This window comes from Trachypithecus francoisi, unplaced genomic scaffold (assembly GCF_009764315.1).
Source record: "Trachypithecus francoisi isolate TF-2019V2 unplaced genomic scaffold, Tfra_2.0 Lachesis_group2, whole genome shotgun sequence".
Lineage (NCBI taxonomy): Eukaryota > Metazoa > Chordata > Mammalia > Primates > Cercopithecidae > Trachypithecus > Trachypithecus francoisi.
In genome coordinates, this window is record NW_022681465.1 from 55,646,885 (window position 1) to 55,664,851 (window position 17,967).

Consider the following 17,967-nt stretch of genomic DNA (forward strand, 5'->3'; position numbering starts at 1 on the left):
TATATATATATACACACACATACACACACACACACACACACACACATAGCATTAGATACAATTTCTTATTAGTAAGAACGTAATAAAAATAGTAACTTCTCAACGTCATAAAGTTTTGACAAGGAACAAAAAGTATAAAGTATGTGAATGACTTCTGCAAAAAGTAAAACCCCATAAAGAGTTTATCGTGTTTTTTATCATTTAAAAATATTAATAATTTTTTTAAATTTTAGGCATATTTTGAAGATAACCTAAATTATTTCCCTAAAAGTGGAAAATGACTCATTTTTGCTATGACTCAAACTATAAAGCTTAAGTGATAAAAATCAAAATAATCCTTTACTCACCTTCAATATCCAAGCTTGTTTTCATACTAATTACCACTATAGATGTTATACTAGCAGATTTTTCCTTAGTTTAAGAAATAATAAGTTGTTCTAAGATCAAAAGAAGTAAGGTATCTTTTTTCTAAAATAACTAGTCTACATAAATTTCCTATTTTGATAACAGTCTATACTTTCAGGATGAAACAGGAGAATATCCTGTATTATAAGAGACGGGCCTCTATGTGGCTGTAGTTAATGTACATGAGAAAACTATTTTTTACAATGGTTAAATTGGAATAACTCTGATTTGTGCTATTAAAATTTCTGAGGATTCAGCTACTCTCGCATGCTATATTTGTAAGATTTTACAAAATAAAATAATAATAGAGCTCTCAGAAGTTTTCTTTTAATATACGGTGTTCTCAAGCTGAAGAACACTGTCAGCTTTATTAGATTTCTGTCACACTTACTTTTTTGTGATAAATGCTACAGAGTCCTCTCTCTATGTCGGGCAATTTATGTAGATGATTTTCTATCTGACCAAACACACTAGATTCTGAATGGAGAACTTCAGATACAGCATCAAGCCGGGCATTTATTTCCCTGTGAGAAAAGAGTAATAGCAATGATCAGATATGTTAGGAATTCAGAATGTAGACATTTCCCACTCTAATGTCCAGGACTGTGACACAGCCACTTATTAGGCACAAAGGAAACTCCTCCTTCATATTGAGACAGTCAGGTGGGAAGGGCGCCCTGAAAAAACTCCAATGGGCATATGCACTGGGAGGGGGGTACACTGGGGTGGAGACACAGAAGTTCATGCTTTTGGCAGCAGGGAGGAGCCTGGCCCCTCCTCCTCCTGGGTGGAACCTGGGATTACAGTCTGTGAGGTGGGAAGCATACTAGCAAGATTCTTGTTCTGACTTGGTGGAGAGTCCTGTTTCCCTTTTTAATCCTCTTTGCCGAATAAATTCCATTTTTCTCCTTCCTCGAATTGTCTGTGAGCCTAATTTTACATGGCTCTGTGATGAGGACCACCCTCCCCCAACCCCGCTGTCTTTAGCTGAACTAAGGAAAAAGTCCTACAATAATATATCTGGTCCTTCCATGCCTCTTACTATATCTGAATCAAACAGCAGGTATTGTACAAGGACATTGACTAGCTGGGTTTGACAAAGACAGGCTCACCAAGCAAACACACAGACTACATTTCCCAGTCTCGCCTGTAGTTAAGTATGGCCATGTACCTGGGTTCTGAAGCATGGGTGGGAATGATGTAAGCCACCTCTAGCCCTGGCCCACAAAAACTTCCTGAATAAGCTTTCACATTCACCTAACTCCCTTTGCCAGCTAGGAAAGCTTGTGAGCCCCATGGTGACTCCATCAGCCTGAGTCCACAGTGGAGCAGAAAATCCACCATTCCCGTATCTGTTACCAATTGAACTTATATTAGCAAGAAATAAACTTCTAATGTATTTAAGCCACTTACATGGAGAACTTGTTTGCTGATAGCTTGCATTACCTTGGCTAATATAATACTTCAACAATGACCAACAAGACGACTTAGTGGTGGTGGTGATGGCTGAACTGACCAACTGTTTGAATGAAATGGAATTAAACATACTGACCCTGACCAAAGACTGGGGAGTAGCAATAGAAAGTGCAGAGGATATGGGCCACAGGAGATCAGGATTGCAGGATTTTACCAATGGCTACACCTTAAGTGATGAGTCAACTTAAAACTGAAACCTGACGGACTCAATGAGAAGTGGCCCATGAAGTACCTATAAACATCAAAGGCCCACACTAGGAATAATGGCCATATGTAGTATTAAAAACTAAGATAAGTAAACATGTCTGGTGAGTAGTAAGCCCTCAGTAAGGATCTGAAGTGTTTGTAAATGAATGAATGAATAAATAAGCAAGTAGATGAAAGATGTTTTGGGGGAAAGGAGGCATCGGCCACTGAATAAACATGTCTGTCTCTCAAAATTCTGTTGACATCATACACACTAATATGAAGAGCAAATCTCAGATCACGATCGTGGCTAGATTACAATCAAACTGAGGACTTTAAAATGAGTTGAGTGTTTTTGTCTTTATTACCCTTAACTTACCTGTGAGATCATGCCTTTTCATAATACAGAGCTTCTATACTAACTTCAGGCCTCATTTTTGTTCCATTTTTCTCTGGCTCATACTCTTATATGCAGAAAGACCATTTGTTAGTACAATAGTACAATGCAGGAGAGCAAGACAGAGCTTTGTACACACACGGGCTGGCTCTTCCAATCTCAGCAGGGTGGCCTCTGTAATCTATCCACCATCCTCCACCTCTACTGCCACTACTATAGTCTAAGTGAAAATCATATTGAAACAGCCTCCTAACTTTCCCCCCCACTTCTGTCCCTTTTTCCAACTCACTCTCCACACTGCAGCCCAAGTGGTTTTCCTAAAGCCCAAATCTGTTCATGCCACACCTCCGCTTTAAACTCATCCGTGACTTGCCATTAATCTTAGGTTCAAATCCAGAATCTTTAATCGTCCTAAAAGACAACTGATACCTGTTTGGCTCTCAGGTCTCCCCGGAGATCACATGTCACTCTCTTCCTCCTACTCTAAGTTCCAGTCAGACTGCATCTCTTTCAATGACTTAGTTACTCCAAGCTCTCTGCCATGGAGGGTTTCTCATTTGCTGCTTGTTTTGCCTACAATGTTATTTTCCTCTTCCCTACCACCCATCAGCTACACTTCGTCTGGCCAACTCCTACCCACTCTTCCCCTGAAAGGCCTTTCTAGATTCACCAGACCAGACTTAATCCCTTTACTATCATTTCCCATACTACTATCTTTTCTCTTCTCCTAATGGTAATCATAATTGTATTTCTTCTTCAATGGGAATTTACTACTTCACTGTCTTTCCTACAAGACTATAAATTCAGTGAACACAGGGGTCATTTCTTATCCTTACATTTCAAGATAACAATTTGTGCTCAATAAACAGTTATTTGATTCAATTTCATTCCAAAGACTACATATAAAGTAAATCAAGATGAGTTGGAAAAAATAAATTTTCTTTGCAAAGGATTGTTGTGATAAAATAAACCAATGTTTTACTCTAACATTTACCCAAAATGTTATACAAATAGAAAATTTTACTTTAATAACTCACTCCTGCATAAATGAAAGATGACACCAATTGGAATAGACTAAGTTGATGCTACAGATGGTTTGAGGACTGATAAAATAATGCCATCTGTGAACGTATAAGACAGCCTACACAAATAGCTACTGTCTCAAAAATTAAAGGTTTTCTGAGATATAGAAAGACACGAGCAACAGAGTTTAATAAAAATCTAAGTCATATTTATGAAGTCTACCAGAAGACTTTTTTAATAGATATAAAACTATAAATTTCTTAGAGACTTGAAAGGTTAGGCCAAGTTGGTTCGGAATCTGGGAAAACATAAAGGAAAAGGTTTTTATTCTAGCCAGTGCCAACATAGGCAAAAGCAGTATGTTCACTATCAATCAGTTTGGTTTTAACCCAACCTTCTTTAAGGGCTACCTCAGAGGTTAACAATTTGGGCTCAGAAGTCAGGTGGCCTTGATTCAAACCCAGGCTCTGCCGTTTACCAATTAAGCCTTGCCCTAGTTTCTCCACCTATAAAATGAGAAGAGCAATGGGCCCTAACTCTTGGTGTTAGTATAAGAATTCAATGAAATAATACATGTCAGGTACTTAATGCAGTACCTGCTACATCATGAGAACCACTCATAAATGTTTACTGTTACCACATCGTTACAAGTTTTGTTTAGTAGACACCACAAAGAACAGCACGGAAGAGGGATAAATAGCACCCAAAATATGAGCTCAGAAATAACTACGTGTGGACAAACCTTAGGGCATAGATACGTAAACAGGTATTTTGTGCAAAGTGAACAAGTGGGAATTATATAAGGAAAGCTAGTCCTGGCATCTTGAGGGCTAAACCTGACAAGCAGTAATGATCTGAAGTACTCGCTGTGCTGAGACTGGACAGTAGGTTGCATTGAGAAAGCACACTATAACGATTAATAATTATGGAGGTCTAAATGGGCAAGGAGAGAGTGAAAGGGTATGTGGCACTGTTCACCACGAATTTCTCATCACTGCGGTTAGCTATAACTCCATCTTTAACTCCTATATGAAGATCAGAATGGAAATAAGCAAGAATGACTACACTTTTTAAAATTAAACAATTCACATACCTTAGAATTGCTGTTTAATGTGCAGTAGTAACAAGACCTTCCAAATAATTGTAACAAAACAATATGTCAGGACACAATAGAGAATTATTATTTTAGTGCAATTAATGACAGAGATTGAGTGACAGCAACAGGAAACAAAACTGGAAGAAGCATCAATTGGATGATGATAAAGATATTATTCCAAGATGCCTGATAGTATTCTACAGTTGATCTTACTATACAACTTAAATAACTGAAAGAAGGCACCTGAGTCCTTTCATTCCATATACCAAACAAACAAAAAGACGAGGTCCTGGGGATGACAAAGATTCATCTTTACTACCAAAGATGCAAGGACTAAAAGTGAGTGTCACTGGAGTCCTTCACATTTGAAGATACACTAGGTGGTGACGTATCTACTGTGTGTGGCTGTCACTTAGAAACACAGAGTGTGACCTATAGCTATTGTCAGTGATGGTGTCAGTACCTACTGCTTGCTCCTGTGTAAACGTCTCTATAATTCAAACTTAAGATAATTTTGTATAGTTAGATATGTTGAATAAGATCTAGTATTTGATAGTGCAACAGGGTGACTACAGCCAACAATTTATTGTACATTTAAAAATAACTAAAAGAGTATAATGGGAATATCTGTAACACAAAGAAATGGCAAATGCTTGAGGTGATGGATACCCCATTTACCCTGATGTGATTATTATACATTGTATGCCGGCATCACAATATCTCATATACCCTTAATATATATACCTACTGTATACCCACAAACAAAAAATGTTTTAAAAAAGGTTATCTGGTGGGGTTGGGGAGCTGAAATACAAACTGCTGGGGGTGTATTTTTGTTTGGTTTCATTTTACTGAAAAGTTTGGCTTTAAAGACGACACAGAATGAGTAAATTAAATTCAGACATTAACACACTGGTCATATGAAATGGTTAAACAAACTACCTAAATAATCTCCCGTCAGAAACATGAACCATAAGCCCTTTCCTAGGATCTAAGCATCATTAGACCTATCTAGCTTCACCTTTCACATATACTGTTCATTCTTACATTCAATGAACAATTACTGAGTGCTTACAAAGTACTAATTGTACAAAGTGGTAGACCTTAGGGCTATAATTGTTAACAAGAGAGCCTTGCTAGTCTACAAAGAATTTACACTCTATTGATGAATAGTAAAACTTTTAAAAAAGCATTAATGATAACAATGTAAAAAGATTATAACTGGGTTAGGATCTAGATACAATGGGAACACAGGCCAGGAGCATCTAATGAACAAATGCAGTTTTAGGATCAGGGAGGATTTCCTGGGGGTAGCTATTGAATAAAAGATTAGCTATTGTCTATAAAAGATGAATGGAAAATGGAGGGTGAAGGTTTGAAAATGTGACCACAGGAGCTGGGATCCAAGGCTAATAGTTTGGATGCACATAAGAACAGTAGCAGGAATACCAGTTAGAAAGCTGTTTCAAAAATCCAGAGAAGCAACACTGAAGGCCTGACATTGCCACCCTATGCTACATTCTAGGTAATTTCTTCAGGTATTATCTTGCATTTCAGTCATTTCCCCTATTCTTGTTTAACCCATATACTGCTTTTTTATTGTTGTTTTCTTTCTTTCTTTTTGGAGTATAAGATCCATTCTTACTTAAGTCATTCTTTTTTTAATTTCAATAGTTTTTGTAGCAGAGATGGTTTTTGGTTACATGAATGAGTTCTTTAGTCCATTCAGTTTTAAAGAATTCTATGTGGTTCCTTTTTAAATCAGTCTGAGCCCCTTTGATAGTATTTATTTTCTATGCTCATATTTTTTATTCTACTTTGTATTTTTTTTTAACTTGGTGATTTACGTGAATACAATCAGACTGTTTTAAATAAGTTTCACAGCTTGGAAATTGCCAGACCACACAGAGTATAAATTGAAACTGAAAATCTATGAGGGAGGACCTGTGGTTAAGAATTCTTAGAAACATTTTCCTCAGGTAAGAACAGGTTGAGACACATTTGTCACCTCTCTACTGAGACCATAGTCCTTTGAGTGTCTCACATTACTATAGTATCCCTAACTTAAATGGACCCAAGGCCCTGTCTCCTGTCTCCCACAAGGCAACTGAACCCCAATCCTTTTGATTACCAAGATCTGCAGGAGCCCAGAGGGCAACTGCAGTAGTCAATTCACTTCCATTTCCAGTTCTTTTCCCATCTGTTCCGAGTTTTCCCCTTATGTTTTAAATACAGATTCAGCAATGTCCTCAAGGGATATTTGTTATGCTTGATCCAGCATATCTAGCTATTTCACATAGGGAGATATTTTATGATATTAAAACCAAAGAAAATGAAATCTTCTTATGGCATTTTTGAAGAGAGATATTTGGAAAATCCTCATTAATAAAGGCATAAAGATGGAGAAAGATAAAGCAGGAAGGGCCAAGAAAGAAAAGATATTTATCTCCTTCTCCTCATTCTTTCCGATATTCCTCTTCCTCAGCCCAAATGAAAGCTGCCCTATTTGCTGCAGGTCATTTGTGCAGGTCTAGAGCTCACTGAAGGTCCTAATGCTGAAGAACAAAGCAGAGGCCAGCTAAAAGTTCCTGGATGTTAGTTAATCCCTATGCACTGACAGTTGGGACAAACATTTGGGTAAGAGGCACTTGGGTTCACTTCGTTCTTAGCAGCAGCAGTTCCTCCTTTAAACTCTCATTCAACCCAGCAGACGAAAGGGGCACCAGGTCAATCCCAACCAAACACAGCTCTCAATTACGCACCATATGCTACTCTCCCTTCCCATTTCCAAGTAGTAATGCATCCCCGGGGGCTGAGTAAACCAGAGTCACTGCAGGTGAACACTCTGTTGGTGGCTCATGGAGCACGGGAAACCACAAAGAATACAGAGGGCTTCCCAGTGTAGTTCATTTTAAGAAGTTCCAGAGTTAAAACTGACATTTAGTTTCATTAATCCAAATTAAATGTTAAGTGGAAGGAAATATGTTAACATTCTATTACTTCATCATTTGGGCCACGGTAACAAATTAGAAATACAACCATTAATACTCCAAACATATGAGTTTACCAAAACAAAAGCCATTTAATGTAGAGAACATTGACCACTAAAATGTACTTAGTGCATCAGAAAGTCATGCAAAAATGTAGCCAAAGATCTATTTCCTAACGTAAACCATTTGCTATTCCCTTAATTTTAATTTACGTGATTTAAACACCAAGAATTATCTTAGCATGCCTAATTTCCTGAAGCAGTTTTCTAAAAATCTAATTTGACTTATAAAGGTATTACTCATTTGCTCTAATTCTGGTATTGAGTTACAGAGTGAGTAACAGGTAAGTACTTGATTTTAGTACAAAAGCTTCCACTACTCACATCTCCTTCTCCTTACTAGTAGATTATACCTTGACCAGACTAGATTAGAAATTCCCTGAGGCTGGGAACACCACCTTGTCATTGAGACTGAGTAATACAAAACTCAAAATAACTATCTTATACTACTAAGGGAAAACAGCCAAGTACAAAGTTCTGGGTATATTACGGCTTCATCTATGTAATAAGGGAGGAAGAGATTTCTCACATATATATATATATATATATATAATTCATATTTGCTTTTTTAAACAAAGTGTTTCTGGAAGTATACATGACAAAGTAATAACCATGATTACTTAGTGGGATCTGGGCAGACGTGGGGCAGGAATGATAAGCAAACATTTTACTGTGTAACTTTTCACATTTTTTTTTTTTTTTTTTTTTTTTTTTTGAGGCGGAGTCTCGCTCTGTCGCCCGGACTGGAGTGCAGTGGCCGGATCTCAGCTCACTGCAAGCTCCGCCTCCCGGGTTTATGCCATTCTCCTGTCTCAGCCTCCCGAGTAGCTGGGACTACAGGCGCCCGCCCTTTTCACATTTTTAAACTTTTAAAGTATGTGAAGGTATTACCGTTCAAAAGTTCAAATAATTTTTAAATGCTAAGAAGAATGTACAATGGAATTGAAACAACAAAAACCATCTCCGGCAATAGACTGCTAGGTATTCACTCAACATTTCTTCCTACTCCTTGAAAAACAGGCAGACATTTGTTAGCCCCCGTGCAGTAAGGTGTGACCATCGGAATGCGTTCTTCTGCTTATAATCAGATTTAGGCAGAAGAGCTATGTGCCAATGCAAGGCCTGCCTTACATAAAAGCCATAAACCTACAACCTCCCTGTTCTTTCTCCTTCTACTGGCTGCCAAGATGACGTTGGAAGCCACATGTTTAAGACTGAAGAGCCTCTGGGGTTCCTAACTGCCTATGTGATGAGAGTCTCACCCCACCCCCAATCTGGAAAGGCCATGGATTGTTTACGCAAAGAAAAAAAAAGAATAAATTAACTTTCACACCTTTAGAGTCATTAGACTTTCTGGGGTCTTTGTGTTAACAGCTAGCTTCCCTAACCAATGCACTGTTTTTTGTGTTAACGATCACATTAGCATGTACTTAGTCAATCAGAACGTGAGGTTGAGCTTCCTCAGTTCCCAGAACTTAGTCAAGTTTAGAGCATTAAATAAAAGGGACCATAAAAAACATTCCTCAATTGTTCATGGTTATATTATTTTGAGAGGAGGCCCATATAAAAGACTCTACCTACTCACCAGTAGTCCTTGCAAAGTCTCCCTACATTCTTGGCGGTAGCTACAGGCAAAAGAAAACACAGGCAAGTACCAGATTTAGGTAAAGAAATGACCTGGGCAGATCCTACAAACTGACAGTGCAAGCACCCAGCCTTCTCCCTGCCATCCCTGGAAGCCTTGGTCATCTGATGGCCGTCTTCTAATGCAAGATGTGCTGGAAAACAGATGCTCTCAAGTTCAGCATGGGCTTTCCAGACAGATGTGCATGGGTCTCATTTTCACCTGATTATGATGCTAGTGAAAGTCCAATAGCAGTACAATGTAAAAAATTCATGTGTGTGTATTTTCTGTATACTTTTTAAAAAATGAAATATTGCAAATACATGTAAAACACCAGCCTACTTATATCTCTATCCCTTTTCTCACTTCCCAGAAGTTATTATTGTCCTGACTGCCCATGTGATGAGAAAACATCACTTCTGTTTGAACCCCTAAACGGTGTGTGTGACAAAATTTAAATAAGTGGTATCATTTATGTGTTCTTTTATAACATTTTTTTTGAGATTTATCCATGTTGATACATGTAGACTTAACTCATTCATTTTAACTGCTGCATAATATTCTGATATATAACCAGACAATTTATTTTCCCCTTCCCTACTAATAATTACACTGCTTTCAATTTTTTGGTATGCTAAAGACCATGGCTATCTTCTTGACCAAAAAATTGTTATGAGGAACCACACTAATCCTTTTACATACACTGTCTCATTTGGTCCTCACAACAACACAATGAGGTAGGTAGTTAATTCCCATTTTACAGGTGAAGAAACTGAGGTATATACAAATTCATAACTTCTCCAAAGTGACAAAAGGGAATCAGAACTCAAGCTGAAGTATCATTAACTCCAAAGCTATGCTTTCAAAAGGGTCCCTACGTGCTTGGCTGGATGATCTTGGAAAAAACTGAGACTTAGTTTTTCTTATCTCTAAAATAGAATCACTATCTCTGAAGATAGTTGAAAAAAATACAGATAAAAAATAAAGCACAGTTAGAGATTAGTTCACTAGCCTGACATTTTCTTTCTACTCCCTTGATCCCTCAGAGCTTTAAGTCCTCTGCTTGTCCTATACAAAGACATGTTCCCAGAGAACACGTCTTACCTCTTAGACCTCAGCTCTTCTCCCATTCCACCTTGGCTACTTTTCTCTCTTCGAATCTTAGATTCAGACCTCTGCTCCTTTCTTCCTAGGCATTTTCCTTTATTTTTAAATATATATAAACGTTTCTTTTTCATCTCTAAAATTAATGTAACACTTCGCATACATACCTTCACCTGGACAGATACTGTCCAGGATATTTGTCAAAGATAAGAGAATAACTTTTCAGAGAACTGTACTACAAACACAAAATTGCACAAGATTGGCAATTTTACAAAATTCAATGGTTTTCTACAACCTCACATCGGATGTTGAATAGATGCGCAAAACATTTAAATAATAATCAAAACACTTGTTTCTAGTAAAGAGATGAGTACAATCAGTCTACTTGTGCCAAAAGGAAGAAAATTTGGAAATAGTGGGCCTATTTGTTTTGGGTTGAATTGTGTGCCCCCAAAAAGATATGCTGAAGTCTTTACCCCAGTACCTCAAAATGTTATCTTATTTGGAAATAGGGTAATTGTAGATGGAATTATTAAGATGAGGTCATTCTGCAGTAGGGTAGACCCCTAATCCAGTATGACCATGTCCTTATTAAAAAACACTGTGTGAAGAGACATACATACAGCAAGCACACCATTTAACCATTAAGGCAGAGATCAAGGAGCTACATCTACAAGCCAAGGGATGCCAAAGAGTGCCAGCACACCACCAGCAGCTAGGAGAGAGGACTGGAACAGATTCTCCCTGATAGGCCTCAGAAGGAACCAACCCTACTGATGCCTTTGATCTTGGACTTTTAGTCTCCGGCTAACTAGTCTTCCCAGCAACATTTATCATATAGAGAACCCTTTCCCCTTTGCTTGTTTGTATCAGGTTTGTCGAAAATCAGATGGTTGTAGATGTGTGGTGTTAATTTTGAGGTCTCATGAAACTTTTCATAAAGCATTAATGATTTCACCACTCTTCCACCCAAGCTTCACCATAAATATGATGTTTGTTCTTGCTTTTTTAGCAGAATTCATGTTGTTCTGATAGAAGCTCTTTTCAAACTGATATCTTATCCCTGTTAATGCCTCAAACTACATCCTATTCAGACATGCTCTAACAAGTTAGTATGAGTTTATTTTGGTGCCAAATTTTTTTGAAATCTATGCAAAGTTTTTTCATAATATGCATTTTCCATGAACTTTCTGAAGACCCCTTGTACAGATAATGTAAGACCCCTCATACATATTAAGTAAGCACAGGTAACAATCATGATAAACCCTGTATGCTATCAATGAGTGATACAAGGAACATAATTTAGATTAGGAGGTCAAATAAAACCTCTTCAAAGATAGTAATATAATGTTTTAAGCTGAGATCTCAAGTATAAGTAGTTAACCCTATAAAGATTAAAGTGAAACAGAATAATATTCTACAAAGAGAGACCACGAAGTAAAAAGACTAACAAGAGCAAAGACTTGAGAAAAAGCTTTGGGATGCTCAGGAACCAAACCATAGACAACAAAAGCAAAAACAGACAAATGGGATTGCATCAAACTAAAAATCTCCTGCATAGCAAGGAAACAGTGAACAGAGTAAACAGACAAACCAGAGACTAGGAGAAAATATTTGCAAATCAAACACTGGATAAGGGGCTAATATCCCAAATATACAGGGAACTCAAACTACTCAATAACAAGAAAACAAATAACCCTACTTAAAAATGGGCAAAAGATCGGAATAGACATTTTTCAAAAGATATACAGATGATAAATGAAACAATGATAAATGTTTCATATTGGCATATTCATGCCAATAGATAAATGAAACAATGCTCAACATCTCCAATCAGAGAAATGCTAATTAAAACCACAATGAAATGTCACCTCACTCCTTTCAGATTAGTTATTATTAAAAAAGATGAAAGATATCAAGTATGGGTAAAGATGTGGAGAAAAGGGAACCCTTGTCCACTGCTGGTGGTATTATAAATCAGTACAGTCACTTTGTAAAACAGTATGGAAGTTCCTCAAAAAACTAAAACTAGAATTACCATATGATCCAGCAACTACACTTCTGGGTATATATCCAAAGGAATTGAAATCAGTATGTTGAAGAGATATCTGTACTCCCTATGTTCACTGCCACATTATTCACAATTCTCAAGATATGGAAACAGCCAAAGTGTCCACCAATAGATGAACAGATTTTTTAAATGTGATACACGTGTGCACACACACACACACACACACACACATACATACTTTGGAATACTATTCAGCCTTTTAAAAAAGCAGGAAATTCTGTCATTTTTGACAGTATGGATGAACCTAGAGGACATAACGCAAAATGAAATAAGCCAGGCACAGACAGAGAAATACTGTATGATCTCACTTATATGTAAAATCTAATAAAGTCAAACTCATAGAAGTAGAGATCAGATTGGTGGTTATCAGAGGCTGGGGAGAGGGTAGATGGGGAAAAGGGAGATGCTGGTCAACTGGTGCAAAGTTTTGTCTAAACAAACAAGAAGAACAAGTTCTGGTGATCTACTGCATAGTATGGTGACTACAGTTAATGCATTGCATATGTGTCAAAATAGCTAAAAGAGGATTTTAAATGTTCTCACCAAAAGAAATGATAAATGTTTGAGGTGACAGATATATTAATTAGCCTGATTTGATCATTCTATAGTGTATATATGTAATGAAATATCACATTATACCCCATAAATGTTGTGATGGTTAATACTGAGTGTCAACTTGATTGGGTTGAAGGATGCAAAGCATTGTTCCTGGGTGTATCTGTGAGGGTGTTGCCAAAGGAGATTAACATTTAGTGGACTAGGAGAGGCAGACCCACACTCAGTTTGGGTGGGCACCATCTAATCAGCTGCCAGTGTAGCTAGGATAAAAGCAGGCAGAGAAACTTGGAAGGACTAGACTGGCTAAGTCTTGCAGCCTCCATTTTTCTCCCATGCTGGATGCTTCCTGCCCTTGAACATCAGACTCTCAGTTCTTCAGTTTTTGGACTCTTGGACCTACCAGTGGTTTGCCAGGACTCCGCCCTTTGGTGACAAACTGAAGCCTGCACTGTTGGCATCCCTACTTTTGAGGTTTTGGGGTTCAGACTGGCTTCCTTGCCCCTCAGCTTGCAGACAGCCTATGATGGGACTTCACCTTGTGATCATGTAAGTCAATACTCCTTATATACATCTATCCTATTAGTCCTCTCTCTCTAGAGAGCCCTGACTAATGCAAATATATACAATTATTTGTCAATTAACGATAAAACTTTATAAACTTTTTAAATTAAAAAATGTAAAGTACAGGCAGAAGAAGAGGTACTCATGAAAGAAACTGAATTTATTTTTATTTTTAAAATATATAGTATGCTACTGAAAGTAGAATACCTCTAAGATAAACAAATCTGCCTTGGAAACCAATTATTTTGCTTCACTCAACATTTTAGAGACTCATCTCATATATCCCACCAATGAGTCTGGTACACAGACTCATCTCACGGTTTTCTTTTTTTCTCCTCTACCAATATTTACAAGCAGAATCTGCATTTTCAGGCTTTTTGATAAAACCAATGACATATATATGGGTGGGTGTGGGGGTGTGTGTGTGTGTGTATAAACAAAAGATTGACTAGACTATATCAACTGAAAGAAGTCCAAAGACAGAAGCTCAAAAAAATGAATTCAATATAATCTATTTAATTTTAAAAGGCCTTAAGAATAATGGCATGCCAATGTGACACTCATTAAAAAAAAAAAAACACTACATTGAAGAATCTTCTTGCCTAAAATTAGCAGAACTGATAAAAAATACAGGTGAGAACACATAAGAAAAAATAACCTATTTACGAAAGTGAATGTGATATCAGTACAGTAAAATCTAGCCTCAATAATCAAGTGAACTCTCTGAATCAGTCAATAAGTATAAAGTAAAAACCATTTTTACTTCCTAAAAGTCACTAGTAAAATTTTGCACCAAAGAGACCATTTCATGGAATAAAAGGTGATGGCAGTGGAAAGTCTTCTGAAACTTGAATGCTTGGTCCTAGACTTATGAACTTTGTGTTTGCCCTTAAGAGCCAGAACAAGACAAAAATACAAAGAGGAGTTTAAGGGATTTAGGAGAATTCATGGATGACTGACAAACAACGGGATCTTGCAGAACCTGGGGAGATCTGCATTATTTTGCTAAATTCCCTCGTCATCCATTATTGTTCTATGATCTCACTGTAGAATAAAACCAGACCCTAAACTTACCTTTGGTTGTCAATGTCAGGGACAGAATATTAGTCTGGATGAGCCACTGATGTGATCGGCAAAGCACTTACGTTAGTATAAACACCACCACCATCACTCCTCACTAAATGATGGGGATACATTCTGGAAAATGCATCGTTAGGCAATTTTGTCATTCTATGGACAGTACAGAGCATATAGTTACATAAAATTAGATAGTATAGCCCACTGCACACCTAGGCTATATGGTACAGTATAGTGCTCCTAGGCTAAAACCTGGACAGCATGTTACTCTACTAAATACTGTAGGCTACTGTAACACAATGGTAAGTGTTTGTGTGTCTAAACATTTCTGAACAGAGAAAACACCTCTGTATATGCAATTCCCCCAAGGACCAAAATGCTGTCATGTGGTACATGACTAATTATAAAGCTGAGCCACTGACTAATCAGCAGATTCTCTCCAGGTATTTGTTTGGAATAAGTGGCAAGTGCCATTAAAATTAAACTGGAATTCTTTTGAAATAGATTTTAATAGATTAGGAGGATAAAAGTTTAAAAACCATGACCTAAAATAAAAGGGCAAAGAAAAGTTTCATGTGTTTGTTTTTAGCTAACATCAATGTTAGGTCAGTGAAAAGTTCATACTTGAAAACATCAGTGTTGAATGCCTGGCATATTTTCTCTCTGCCTTTCTGGGAAGGTAGGATCCCCAGAGATACTTGATTCGGCCCTTAACAACAGACAACATGGTCTAGTGGATTTAAAATCTCAAATTAATCCTGGGTACACAAAAGAAAGGAAATTTAACATTGGAAATAAAAAATTTTAATTTACATGGAAAAGTCTGCTAGTGAGTCTATCTCTGCTGAAACAAGTAAGCAAAAACACAGTAAGAATTGTAGTAGATGTTTAGGCAGCCTTTCCAGCAGCCACAATGCTGCATCCCTTACACTGTTGTCCACAGAAAGCCATCTTGTCTGCGTTTGCTCTCCGAGGTCTGCTTATTTCATTAGAATGTTGAACTAAAGGAAATATTTCCATTTTCAGGATTTCTTCTTTATCTCACCAGTTTCCCATGTCTTAAGGTCTTTACGGCTAAGAAATCGGAGTGACCCACTAAATCTGAAAAGATTTGGTAATTATCGTCATCCAAACAGTGTCTTGAGTGTCCTTGTCCTCTGCCTTCCTCTTCTTTGCTGACGCCGCCCTGCTCTCATGAGCCTCTGGCCAGTGGTTTCCTTAAGCTTGAACACCATGCCGTCAATTAAGGTGCTGAGTTCTGATGGGGAGATATTTGATGTGGAAATTGCCAAACAATCTGTGACTATCAAGACCATGTTGGAAGACTTGAGAATGGATGATGGAGATAATGATGCAGCTCCTCTAACAAATGTCAACGTAGCAATATTTTTAAAAGGTCATTTGGTGGTGCACCCACCACAAAAATGGACCTCCTCCTCCCAAGGATGATGCAAACAAAGAAAACGAACAGAGGAGATCCCTCCTTAGGACCAAGAATTCCTGAAAGTTGATCAAGGAATACTTTCTGTACTTCCTCTGCCTGCAAACTACTTAGACATCAAAGGTTTGCTTGATGTTACACGCAAGACTGTTGCCAATATGATCAAGGAGAAAAGTCCTGAGAAGATTTGCAAGACCTCCAATATCAAAAATGACTTTACTGAAGAAAAGGAAACCTAGGTACGCCAAGAGAACCAGTGGTATGAACAGAAGTGAAATGTCCTTGATGCCGTCACACTGTAAGGATTATTCCAAATACTAGCTGCCCTGCTCTGTTTATAATTGTTAATATCAGACAAAGAGCAGAGAAACACAGCAGCAAATCAATCGTGTGAGCAGAATATTATCCTCAGTGAATGTGTGGTGTGAGTACAGATTTCAAACCTATGGCTGAGTTTCTCATAGTATGATCAAGTTTCTTTTTTCTTTGCCCTGAATAAAACTGTCCTGTGGGTTCTCTATAGAAAGCGGCATTTTGAGCTTTCCCTCTTTTTTTATAAAGTGATGTCTGCCTAGATTATTGTTCAGTTAACTTTAGTGACCTTTTAAAGTTGACACTGTAAATAAAACAACTTGCAAAAGAAAAAGAAGAAAACAACAGCAAAACCTGAAACAGTGTCTTCAAGCCTATGACCAACATTAACATCTGCAATCCTTTCTTGAAGATAGTGACTATTTATTAATCACAGAGTAACATGGGGCTAATAACAGCATCTGCGTAGTGAGGCTGCCATGCAGTTTAAAAGAGACAATGCTCATAAAGCTCCTAGCGTACTGTGTGGTGTGAGATAAAGAGCTCAAAATTTCATTCCTTACAGCAATGCTGTGATGAGGTGTTCCACCATGTCAAAGGTGAGAACATTGAGGATTAGTGGGAGTGACTCACTCAGTTGACAGAGCCAACACATAGCAGTTCTCTTCACCACCACACCATATTCACTCTGGTCCAGCCAGAGGTGTAACTATTCAGGATAATGGCTTGTTCCTGCTAAGGTCTCTGGAGTCAACGCTGGTTTTAAATCTGATATTTATCTCTATCAGCTGTGAAACACTGAGCAAGTTAGTGAAGCTCTCTGAATCTGTTTCCTCATTTCAAGGACCTATCTCAGAAGGTGATTTTGAGTATTAAACACCAGTAAATAGAAAGTGTGCAATAAGTAACAGTTTTAATTCAATAAACATAACATAAACATAAACTACTAAGTGCCAGGCACTGTTCTAGGTCAGAATCTCCACATTTATCTGCATATCAGAATCATCTGGGTAAAATTTAAATCTCAACTCCCTGGTCATGCTGGAGACCAGTTAAATCACAATCTGCGGGGGCTGGACACAGGTATCAGTATTTTGTGACGCATCCCAGGTGATTCCAACAGGCAGACAATCTTGGATATCACTGTATGTTAGGCACTGGATTCAAGTATCTTCCCTTAGGGAGCTCCAAGTTTACTCACTTTACTCTTCTAAGCATTTCACACCTAACCCCTCTTTTGGACTCCCTGCTGCTACCGCTGTAGCTCAGGTTCTCGGCACCTCTCCCTGAACTTGCTAACTTGACCCCACCACCACTACCACTCAGTCCCCTCCTGCACACAAGCCCAGCTCTGATCATATCAGCCCCATGCTCAGAATCACTGAATGAACTCCCTCTGGCTATCAACTCCTCAGCCTAGCCTTCAAAGTCCTCCACAAAACGCATCTCTCCTCACTATCCTTGGACAATGCCCTATGTCTGCCAATCTGCAAGCAGGCTCATTCACGAGAATGGGAAAAAAAATCCCTGTAATACTAGACAGCCAGTCTATTGCTCAGTTACAAAATAAAATGTTACCCAATTTAA

The 17,967-nt window shown here is 37.9% G+C and overlaps 1 protein-coding gene and 1 pseudogene across 4 annotated transcripts in view; one reads left to right on the forward strand and one right to left on the reverse strand.

Annotated features, from left to right (window-relative positions):
* MSH3 (mutS homolog 3) overlaps positions 1–17,967 on the reverse strand; it is a 235,572-nt gene that overhangs the window by 123,901 nt on the left and 93,704 nt on the right. For all 4 annotated transcript variants that reach the window (XM_033179257.1, XM_033179256.1, XM_033179255.1 and 1 more), the window contains exon 13: positions 797–929. In XM_033179257.1, coding sequence (XP_033035148.1) covers positions 797–929 — 133 coding nt within the window. The remainder of the gene's footprint in view (positions 1–796; positions 930–17,967) is intronic.
* On the forward strand, positions 15,861–16,343 carry LOC117064971 (annotated as a pseudogene).